The sequence below is a fragment of the Aethalodelphis obliquidens genome, unplaced genomic scaffold, assembly GCF_003676395.1.
Source record: "Aethalodelphis obliquidens isolate GAN/ISIS:26980383/991018 unplaced genomic scaffold, ASM367639v1 scaffold6, whole genome shotgun sequence".
Taxonomy (NCBI): domain Eukaryota; kingdom Metazoa; phylum Chordata; class Mammalia; order Artiodactyla; family Delphinidae; genus Aethalodelphis; species Aethalodelphis obliquidens.
The window spans coordinates 33,114,436-33,126,553 of NW_020837950.1; the positions used below are offsets into that span (position 1 = coordinate 33,114,436).

Consider the following 12,118-nt stretch of genomic DNA (forward strand, 5'->3'; position numbering starts at 1 on the left):
CATTAGAGAAATGCAAATCAAAACTACAATGAGATATCATCTCACACTGGTCAGAATGGCCATCATCAAAATATCTAGAAACAATAAAGGCTGGAGTGGGTGTTGAGAAGAGGGAACCCTCTTGCACTTTGGTGGGAATGTAAATCGAGACAGCCACTATGGAGACCAGTATGGAGGTTCCTTAAAAAGCTAAAAATAGGGCTTTCCTGGTGGCGCAGTGGTTGAGAGTCCACCTGCTGATGCAGGGGACACAGGTTTGTACCCTGGTCCGGGAAGATCCCACGTGCCGTGGAGTGGCTAGGCCCGTTAGCCATGGCCGCTGAGCCTGAGCGTCCGGAGCCTGTGCTCCGCAACAGGAGAGGTCACAACAGTGAGAGGCCCGCGCCCGCAAAAAAAAAAAAAAAAAAAAAAGCTAAAAATAGAACTACCACATGACCCAGCAATCCCACCACTGGGCATATACCCTGAGAAAACCATAATTCAAAAAGAGTCATGTACCACAATGTTCATTGCAGCACTATTTACAATAGCCAGGACATAGAAGCAACCTAAGTGTCCATCAACAGATGAATGGATAAAGAAGATGTGGCACATATATACAATGGAATATTACTCAGTCATAAAAAGAAACGAAATTGAGTTATTTGTAGTGAGGTGGATGGACCTAGAGTCTGTCATACAGAGTGAAGTAAGTCAGAAAGAGAAAAGCAAGTACCGTATGCAAACATGTATATATAGAACCTAAAAAAAAATAGTTCTGAAGAACCTAGGGGCAGGACAGGAATAAAGACGCAGATGTAGAGAATGGACTTGAGGACATGGGGAGAGGGAAGGATGAGCTGGGAAGAAATGAGAGACTGGTATTGACATATATACACTACCAAATGTAAAGCAGATAGCTAGTGGGAAGCAGCCGCATAGCACAGGGAGATCAGCTCGGTGCTTTGTGACCACCTAGAGGGGTGGGATACGGAGGGTGGGATAGGGAGGGTGGGAGGGAGACGCAAGAGGGAAGGGATATGGGGATATATGTATACCTATAGCTGATTCACTTTGTTATACAGCAGAAACTAACACAACAATGTAAAGCAATTATACTCCAATAAAGATGTTTTTTAAAAAAAAAGATTCAAAGAACAATCTTTCTCTGATAGATACCTTAAAACAACAAGCAAGCATAATATCTAGACAAAAAGCGACTTCTCACAGAAACAAGAAAAACAATACACATTGTTTTTCATGCAACAATAGGTATAAGTTGTCTTCTGGGAAGAGAGGAGCAGATTCTGGTATGACTATGTAATAAGTCATTTGCAAATTTAATCTTCGGCCCAAGAGAAAAAAAAATATCACTCATTATATGGTGAGTCTTAGGGGGTCCTGGCGGCCTGAAATGGGGAATTTGCTAAGATTCTTCCAGAACATTCTTTCAATAACACATCCACTCAACGCTTTCCCCAATGTAGATTCAATGCTCTGAAGGACAGGGCCCCAGCTGCTTCTGAAGCACCATCACGGCTGCACAGCTTTTACCAGGCTTGGCCTTATTGGCTTGTCTCTGAGCCAACTGGCTTTACGTTTTTTATCTTTAGTTTTGCCAGCACTGCCCTTTGTTGATGAGAAGGATGAGTTCAAGTTTGCTTGATATCTGAGTTGATATAACCACTTGAGTTAGCGGCTTCCGAGAAAAATATGGATCATAAATATTTCCTTGGCCAGTTACCTGAGACCCAGCTGCGAAACTGGTTGTTCTCTGAGAAGAACGTCTTCATTACATGATCCATGAGTCCATTCTGTGAACTCCCAGTGAGGCTTTTGAGCTTTAAATGACCAGGGAGAAAAACTGGCTTTGACCTACACAAATGACCTACTCAGAAAGGCTGAGAGGAGTATCTGGATAAAGGAGGTTTTCTCTCTGGGCTCAGGACTGACTCATGGCATTTCCAGAAAGTCAAGCCTTTGCCTTTCTCTGCCCACCACATTAGAAACAGAGAAGACCATTGATTCCCCAGAAATGTAAATGTAAATCAGACTGGATCATACTACATCCAAGAAAAGCAGGTTTGCACAAAGATCAGTAGCATCATAACTTACACATTGGTTCCCCCGATTTCATGCATAACCCAGATCTCAATGCGTGTGATTTTATCCTTCTGTAAGTGGGGAATTTCAAAATCTGCAAAAAACCTGAGAAACAGGAAAGACATTTCTTAAAGTCCTAAAGCAATATGATACTGTTCCCATATCAATGTTAGTTGACTTACACATTACTTTTGTTTTAAAGCTTTGCGGGAGGCACTTTTTAGCTTTAATTTTTAGGTTACTTATTTCATTCAGGCATTCATCAGCTGTTAGTTTTATAAATGTATGGACATAGTTCTGATCTCCAGGTCATTCAATTGTTTTTCTCTACCTGATCTTACAGAAGCAAGCATTAGACTGGGGATGTGAATGATTCTCTTAAGCCTCCGTTGAAAACAACTAAAAACACATTTTGGCATCTTTGTCTTACATGTTGGTGCTGCATTCTTACCCTTTTACAGGATAGGCTCCTGTTGGCTCTGAACCATTCAGCATGACATTGATCACCCCAGAACTATCCTTTGCATACTGCAAAAAGAAACAAGCATTTTGAGTAAGCTGTCATTTTTAAGCTATGAAATGGTCAATTGTTTTTTAAATCGACAATTTTCAATACTGGCGAGGATGGGATAAATTTGGTATTTCATAGAGCCAGAGGGATGCAAACTGGCATATCTTGGAAAGCAAATTGCTTTGAAATGTCAAAAACGCAGTAATTCCATGCCCGGGAATCTACCATTATAAAATAATGCAAACCAGTATCAGATTCCAGCATTGTTTCAGCTGGTGTACATTAACTTATGCTGGCATTACAAGCAACCTCAAAATCACAGTGGCTTTAAACAAGAAAGATTTATTTCATGCACACACTACATGTTTATCACAAGTGTTTGGATTTGGGGTTTGGGTTTTGCTCCATATGTCCTTGCTCTGGGACCCAAGCTGATGCAGTTTCCACAAATGCAGAGTCACTGGTTATCAGGAAAGGGAGAAGAAAGTGGCAAATCACAGACCAGTTCTTAAAGGTTTCCACCCAGATGTCACACAGTCATTCCTACTCACATCCTATTGGCCAGTGTAAGTCACACGTAAGTAACTTCAAGAGACAGAATGAGTGCAAACCACATGCTCAGAAGATGAGCCAGAAATACTTGGTAAACAGCACGAAGGATCACCTGGTGCACAGAGATGTGCACAAAGATGTATATTGCAGCATGGTTTGTAACCAGTCTAAAACAGTCAACAACAGGGAAGGGTAAGTCAATTATGGCCCTTTCATGTCTGAAATATTACCCAGCCATTAATAAAAGTCTACAAAAGATATGCAATAACATAGAAAGTGCTTACATTCAAAGCAAAAAGCAAGACTAGGTGGACAGAGCATGTGCTCCACTCTGTTAAAAATAAATAGGCATGGCTTCCCTGGTGGCGCAGTGGTTGAGAGTCTGCCTGCCGATGCGGGGGACGCGGGTTCGTGCCCCGGTCCGGGAAGATCCCACATGCCGCGGAGCGGCTGGGCCCATGAGCCATGGCCGCTGAGCCTGCGCGTCCGGAGCCTGTGCTCCGCAACGGGAGAGGCCACAACAGTGAGAGGCCCGAGTACAGCAAAAATAAATAAATAAATAAATAAATAAATAAATAGGCAGAAGTCTGGGAATACTAGTCAATATTCTCTGGACCTGTCTGTCCCTGAGATTCCCAAGGAACAGACAGGTCCAGAGAAGTTCCCAAATCTCCAGCTGAGAACACTACTGGAGCATATAATTTCCCTGATAAAACGTTTATTCTAGTGTGAAGCCGGGTGGGGGCGATGGCAGGGGGTATCACACAGCTCTGTGACACATGCCCGGCAGAGCCACACCGAATGCCAGCCGCAACAAAGCAACAATGTACTCCGTGCCACGCCTGTCTCAGATTGCTTCCAAGTAGGCTAACAGTCTCAGTTCAATCTGCAAATGTCAAGGTCTGATGACCACTATTTGCCCTTAGGTAGCATGAATATGGATGATTAGTTTTCTTATTTATACTTTCTATAATTTGTCATTCTCTATCCTGAGCAGTTATTACATTGATGATAAAAATTTTTTTTCATTAAAAACATGCGTGCAGATACAGTGAGGCTCTATGAAGTCATGGTCGAAAATGTGGTTTCTGGCTGCTGCACTTAGTAGCTGGGTAATAGGTCTGATCAAGTTTCTTGGCCTCTCTGTGCCTCATTTTTCCTATCTGTAAAACAAGGGTAATAAGAGTCCCTACCCCATAGGATTGTAAAGATCAAATCACTTAAAATAATACTTAACATTTATTGAATACCTATTTGCTATAGTTCAGACCCTCTCCTCGTCACTATACTAGACTACCTCTCCTCATGTTCAGACCATCCAGCGTATTCTAAGGGCTCATAAAATGTGGGCATGATTATTAGATTCCCATTCTAGAGTTGAAGGAAGTATAAGATGGTGGCTTCCGGCACACTTTGAAGTTGGGCAGATCTGCTGGGGAGAATACGGTTTGTTTTTTTTAACATATAATGTTGACATCACCCCCAAGTTGTCGTTATGATCCCACGTTCAAGTGATGATGCATCCACCACCTCCCACTCCTCACTGAGGGGCTCGGGCAGCTCACTGCCAGCTGCCTGGAGCCTGCAGTCCAAGCAGAACCTGTGGGGAGTGGGCATGGATGGAGGGCTCCGACCGGAGCTGGCAGGAGAGCACAGGAATAAGAATGCTTCTGTCTGGAGCGTGCCCTCTGCTTAGTTCCAAACTGCAGCTGTGGTGGAGGATTTGACCAAAGTCTCGCTCACCCTGATTAACAGTGGACCCAGCGGACACCTGGTGGTCCAGAGCAGGAAGTAGGACCAGAAGAGACACAGAGAGCCCTGAAAGGAGCTTGGTGGCCGTGGGTAGAAGGACCTGACATCCACCAGCCTCCTAGTCAATACAGCTAACAGTTAATAGTTGACTGCTTTGCTCAATACTTGAGCTAAGGACTGCACCCTCTTTATTTGGAATCTTTGGTCTAACACTGGTGACAGAAAATGTAAGCTGTAGTCACTGGCATGTTATAGCTACCGATAGCTATCATCAACTCTGGTGACAATATCCTCTGAGAAACAGACCCACATTTAGGGGATCATTTCTTTGTCTCCAGCTTATCCCTGGTCTCCTATTGCCTCCTCTTCAGTTAGTATCAACCTTGTGCACATCTCTGACGCCCACATCTAGATCTTAGGGGTCCCAGGCTCTCCTATAAAGCAGGGGTTACCCCACTTCACACCTCAATCAAAATCACATTGATTTGAACTACTAACAACAACCACAACACCAGAGTAATAATGACTGTTTAATACCTTCTTCTGGAGCTAACATTCAGAATTTTTTCTCTATACCAGGCATTGCATTAAGCATTTTAGCTTCTTAAATCCTCACCCCTTTATGGAGCAGAGAGCGTGAATCAGAATGTTGCAAAGGTAGAAACTGAGACTCAGAGAAGTTTAGTAATGACCCAATGGCCCAGCCTCTGAACCCTTCTGTCCCCTGTTCACAGATCCCACACCTGCTCAGTCACCCAGCCAGCCATCCCATGATTACCTGGATGGATGCACTTTTCCAGTAAGAATCCACAGGATTGTTTTCACAATCTTCAGATGTAGGGCAGGATTGGTAGTCAAGTCCTACAGGGAAAACAGACAAACACATTTTATTTCAAAGATTATATCAAGGAAGAATTAATTGAAAATATTTGCTGGCTCCGCAAAATATACTGAAACTCATTCTACATAATGTGTATGGGCTTAACATTCATAGCTCTGCCCACAGACATTTGTCATTGTGCTCGGCACAAATGTGAGGAAAGCAGAGAACTAAACAGCTGGGTTAATTCTCTACTGGAGCTCTAGCAAGTGATATATATATATATACACACACATATATCCAAGAAATATATATAATAATATTATATTATACATTATGTCCATATTAAAAATTATATATTAAAAAATTATATTTATTACATATATAACTTTTTTTTGCATTGTTGGGAGAAATGCCTTCTCCAATTAACCCAGGTCTTAGAAGTAAATACAAGAAAAATAGACCAAGAAAGTAACAGTCCTTAATCAGAAAATAGAAATTTTATAACATTTAAAATATAGAAAATGTTAAAATGTATTACATTAAAAAAAATTTTAAAGACAAAATTCAGCAGATATATAATGGGATTTGTTCCCCATTTACTCTATAACAAAAGGAGAAAGTGCTAATTGACAATTCGTTCCAGGGAGAACAAAGCAGGGCAAAATGTGAACTTCTTGAAGGGAAACACACGGAGCGTCCTTGCTCCCTCTGGGAGCACCAGCATCTCGATGTGCTCACCAACTTGGAGGCTCCCCAAACCCCATCAGAGAGGGTTTTTTATGGAAATTTCATTAAGTAGACTGATTAACCATTAGTAGATTGATTAAACCATTGGTGATTAACTCAATCTCCAGTCCCCCGCCCCTTCCCAGAGGACAGAGGATGGGGCTGAAAGTCCCAACTCTCTAATGATGCCTCTATCTTTTTGGTGACCAGCCCGCATCTGAAGCTATCTAGGGGCTCCCAACCACCAGTCATCCCATTACCATACAAAAGACACTCATCACTCCTCAGAGCCCAAGGGCTTCAGGAGCTGTGCGCCAGGAACCAGGGGGTCCAAGACCAGCTATTAATTTGTAGTATACCACCGTCTCTTTCCCTTCATGATCTTTCCATCTCACCCCTCCTCCATGCTCCCTCACCCTCTGTAGGATCATCAAAATGAGGCTTCCTGGTCACAGTCCACTGGAAGAATGGCCATGTCCATTTGATCTGCACCCTGCCATGCTTCCCGTCTCACGCAAAGTGGAAGTCCGCATCCTCACGATGTCCTGTGCTGTCTGGCCCTCCTTTATTCCTCTAGCCTCACAGTCTACTACTTGCCTCTTCACTTACTGCCTGCCTTTCTGTGCCTTAAATATGCCATACACGCTCCCACCTCAAGGCCTTTGCATGTGCTGTTCCCTCTGTCAGGAAATGCTCTTCCTCAAGTCCTTTAGGTCTTTGCTCAAACATCAGCTTCTCAGTGAGGCCTTCGCCGGGCCTGTGTAAAACTGCAATGCTTCCCTCTCCCCTCCTTACCAGCCAGCACTCCCTACCCTCTTTTCCCTGCTTTGTTTTGCTCTGTAACCTTTATAATCTTAAGGCGAACTATACGTACATGTTTTTACTTGCCTGTTGATGGTCTTACCTCCACCCCTGCCCCTATAAAGTAAGGATGAGGTATTACTTTCCTGGTTTATTCTCTGCTGTGTTCCCAGTGCCTAGAAGAGCAAGGACTGGCACGGAGGAGGCACTCTACAAACTTTATAGATGGGGGAATGAATGGAGCCGCCAGGAAGCTTCCTGAGGCTCTGGTCTATGCCGGTGTCTCCCTCTGCTACTCCCTAGCTCTGGGTCATTCCCGCCTCAGAGCACACCTCTCTGCACTCACAAAACTACATGTTTCCTGAGGGCAGAGACCGCTGCATCACCAGCTCCTAGCGTGGGAGTTGATGAATGAAGAGCGTTTTCCTTACCATCAGGCCAGCCCCTGTGACTTTAACTTTCACTGTGATTTTGCCAACTACAAAATTGCCACTTGCCATCTACCTCTACAAGTATTAAATCATGAGCCGCTGCAGCCGCTGACCTTCAACACCCCCTGAAAGGAGTTCAGGGTGATCAGGAATGAGCCACTCTGTGCTGTGGGAAAAGCTGGCATAACAGGTCTTTAGATAGTTAAATAGTTTCAGGAGAAGATTTTATGAGCCCAAGTCTTGCATCTCCTCATATCTAGGAAAGTACTAAAATTATTAACGGTGACATCTGTTCCTTGTGACTAGCAGCAGGTCTCTGCCAAAATGTGTGCCTGACTCCACACACCCACCCCCTTCATTAAAATCGTACATAACAGTGACCCTTCCCCCCTACCTCTTTGGAGCAGTTTCTCAGAGCTATCTGTCTAATGGGCTATAGTCCTCATTTTGCCCTAAATAAAGCTTAACTCTCAGCTTTCACGTTGTGCTTTTTTTTTTTTTTTAAGTCAATAATTTGAATCTCAAAATATCTGCTGGTGGCCTGGAGCAGCTTCAGAATCAGTGAGAAGAGGGGAGAATCCTGGCCCTAGTACTTCAAGTCATTTAACCTCCCAAAGCCTCAGTTTCCGCCTCTGGAAAATGGGGATAGTGAGGCAGAGTCATGCAGGACTCTGAGTCAGACTCTGACTTTGCTGTTTACGCACTGTGCAATCCTAAGGAAGTTTCTCAGTCTTGCTGTGCCTCACTTTTCTCGTTTGTCAAAATAGGAATCAGGATAGGACCTATCCCATGGGGCTGTTGCAGGGATTAAATGAGTTAATACCCATAAAGTGCTTAGAACAGTACCTAGCAAAAGATAGATTCTCTTCCTCTATTATCATTGTTATTATTTAATTATTATTATGACCACTTTACCTGAGAGGATTTGAGGGGGGCGGAATCCAAAGAGATAAAAATGCATATGAAAGGACTTAGCACAAATGGCATATGCATAGTAAATAGGAACCCTGACTTTTCTTGTGATTTGTGCAGAAGTCTTACCAGAGGCATTTTTCTGTCGACACCAGCTCAAGAAATCTCCGACCATGCCATACAGAACATTGCACAGTGGCATAAAGCGGCGGCCGTTCTCCGCATAGCTGGTGACAAGGAGGTGGTTGTTTTCCCAGAATAGGGACTAAGGAAAAACCAACACAAAATGAAATCAAAACAGATTTCTTCAGGCACAGTATCATCAAGACAAGTCAGGCCAACCATTTCTCATTCACCTGGGACTTGCCTCACAACAACTGAACCTTCTTTGTTTTTGTCTTTAGTTACCCATTCAGAGAGTGCTACCAGCTCTCTTTTCTTTATTCCAAGGGTATCATGCAAATGTTAATGAAATATTTTCCCAGCAGAGAAAAAATATAGATACATACATACATATATATTTTTTCTAGTAGTTAAAAAATTATAGATCGATTTTTTTTTTAAATCAAGGGACCTGTGTTCAAATTTTGGGTCTGTCACATACTAAATGTGTGATCTTGAACAAGCCATGTAATCTCCCTGTGCCTCAGTTTCCACATGTGGAAAATGGGGAGTATGAACACTTCCTCTTCTCCCAGAGCTGTGGTTAGGATGATATGCAATCACAAATTGAATTCCTAAAGGGTAAAGTGCCTCAAAAATACATTACTATGAAGTTACAATGTTTTCACATAATAATAATACAAATAACAATATCCCCTCATCATGCCATCAGATCCTCAGTATTCCAACCAGCAATCTCTGTCTAGACTGGATGCTTCCCGAGGGCAGAGGCTGTTTTGTTCCCTGTTGCATCTGAAACTCTGAGAACAACACCTGGTACATGGAATTAGCTCAGTATTTACTGAGTTTATCAACCAAAGTCCATGAGGAAGGAGAACAAAAATAACAGCTCCCCTTTTTACTGACCAAGAGGCTGCAAGGTTCAAAGGCAACATATACTCAAAAATCATGTTTTCAGCCTATTATGTGTTTGAACCTCCCAACTCCATTTACCTGCCTTTACAAATGAAAAAAATCAATGTTAAGATGTTTTCATTTGTAAACATCAATGTTACATGGCTTTACAATGAAAAAAATCAAGTTAAGGATTTGTGTCAACCTATTTACAATAGCCAGGACACGGAAGCAACCTAAGTGTCCATCAACAGATGAATGGATAAAGAAGATGTGACACATATATACAATGGACTATTACTCAGCCATAAAAAGAATCGGAATTGAGTTATTTGTAGTGAGGTGAATCAACCTAGAGTCTGTCATACAGAGTGAAGTCAGAAAGAGAAAAACAAATACCGTACACTAACACATATATATGGAATCTAAAAAAAAAAAAATGGTTCTGAAGAACCTAGGGGCAGGACAGGAATAAAGACGCAGACGTAGTGAATGGACTTGAGGACACAGAGAGGGGGAAGGGTAAGCTGGGATGAAGTGAAAGAGTGGCATGAACATATATACACTACCTAATGTAAAATAGATAGCTAGTGGGAAGCAGCCACATAGCACAGAGAGATCAGCTCAGTGCTTTGTGATCACCTAGAGGGGTGGGATAGGGAGGGTGGGAGGGAGACGCAAGAGGGAGGGGATATGGTGATGTATGTATATGTATAGCTGATTCACTTTGTTATAAAGCAGAAACTAACACACCATTGTAAGGCAATTATACTCCAATAAAGATGTTTAAAAAAAATTTATGTCAAAAATATGTCCTTCATTAAGAAAAAATTTATGTCAGAGAAATAAAAATGATATCTAACTTTCTTTAAACTCAAGATACTGTTCTAAATAAGCAATTTACATAGATGTTCTCATTTACTTTCACTGTATTAGTGCTTAGAGTGCAGACAGAATACAGACATGTAAACCACATGATTATATGTTAACCAGTTTCTTCAAGAAACTGGTCCTGAATGGATATAATCTTAAAACCTGTTAAGAGGAGGGATTGGTCTCCCGGGAGGATACTGACATAGAGGGTTTTCTGAAGTACTCAAGGTTCAGGCCCTTCGAGCCAGTTAGGATGGAGATTGTTCAGAACTAGCCAGGTGCAGAGGCCCCGTGGGAAAGGTGTGGTGACGCCCTGATGTTCTTGTGGTTTTTGCACTGACTTCTTGACTTAGGAAAGTTCCTTCTGCCCAGGACAGGCAGGAGACCCAGGAGCACCGTTGAAGACAGAGCCACTTTCCCACCAGAGAGCCTGGCGCACATTTTGAGTTGGCTGCTTGGCCTGGACACTGTCTCTATAGAGACAGAGCAACGTTTTACCGAGGCGAAGGTAGAGTTACCTTATCTCTGGGAATGGAGTGCCTGGAGAGGTTAATAAAAAGGTCGTAATCTGAGGGAAGCACAGAACAGGGATCCTTATCCAGCACCAGTTTAAAGGCTTCCCAGATGGCTGTGCAGTTCTTGTCCCTGCAGAAAAGTACAAGTTTAAAAAAGAAAAAGAAGAAACAAAACAAAAGACCACATTCCAGTGTGATATATTTCCGTTTCTCTCTCCAAGTTTTTTACTAGTGATTTTGTTAAATATCAACTCTGCAGAACTGGGCATACAAAAAAGACAGGAAATTGTCATAACTCTTGCATTAACCCCAATTCAGAAGAGGAAGAAAAATAACTTTGGTGATGGATTTAGAAATCTGACAGTGGAAGTGTCTTTCAGAGGTGCAACACACATTTCTTAGAACTTAGAACAGGCTCACAGAGACAGCAGAAAATGCACAGAGCCAGAAGGTGACGATTCCAATAAACCACATGGGCTGCCAGCTTCAGGTGCCCCTTCATTTAGACACAGGTCCATCCTGGGGTTGGGGGCCAGGTGAGATCAGGCGGGTATGCGACCTTGTAAAATCAGGAGTGAGCACAGAGTGTGGAAAAAGACTGTTCCACCTCCTGCTGAGGCAGAAAGTATGACTTCCAGTGTCCGCTGCAACTCCTTAAGTCCAACCTAGCTTTCCAAACCCATTTCCCACCCCATTTGTAACTTATTTCTTATGCTGGGTGGTAACATGGTGTTCCGTGGGTGTTCCCATTTTTTTCCATTCTTTTTTATTGGCCTAAAATCTGTCACAATAAAAACAACTGCCACAAGAGAGGGACTTCATGAAAACAGAAAACATGTGTCCAAGGAAGGAGCAAAAATTAGTAAGAAGCACAGTGCTGGCAAGAGAGACTCAAACTTTAAAAGTCCTCTAAATTAGAAGACCTGAAATTTGAATTCCCAAAGTACCTGGACTCGGGGAATTCCAGCTGGAGACCATATTCCTGGGTCATGGGTTCTGGTTAACCTTACGCTGGCTGTCGTCCAAACTCACCACGACCTAATCCTCATCCACTCCCCAACACCCGCTTCATTTTTACACACACACACACACACACACACACACACACACACACACACACACA

The 12,118-nt window shown here is 42.7% G+C and overlaps 1 protein-coding gene across 20 annotated transcripts in view; it reads right to left on the reverse strand.

Annotated features, from left to right (window-relative positions):
• Positions 1–12,118, reverse strand: part of BST1 (bone marrow stromal cell antigen 1) — a 47,970-nt gene that overhangs the window by 35,211 nt on the left and 641 nt on the right. For 19 of the 20 annotated variants that reach the window (XR_003432194.1, XR_003432195.1, XR_003432197.1 and 16 more), the window contains exons 2-6: positions 10,999–11,125; positions 8,720–8,855; positions 5,676–5,758; positions 2,534–2,610; positions 2,095–2,187 (exon numbers count right to left, since the gene is read on the reverse strand). Coding sequence is in view for 11 of the 20 variants with exons in the window: in XM_027103314.1 (XP_026959115.1) it covers positions 2,095–2,187; positions 2,534–2,610; positions 5,676–5,758; positions 8,720–8,855; positions 10,999–11,125 (516 nt within the window). In the remaining 9 variants the exon portion in view is untranslated. Of the gene's footprint in view, positions 1–2,094; positions 2,188–2,533; positions 2,611–5,675; positions 5,759–8,719; positions 8,856–10,998; positions 11,126–11,942; positions 12,067–12,118 lie in introns of those variants that run through there. The other variant, XM_027103310.1, reaches the window with a different exon arrangement.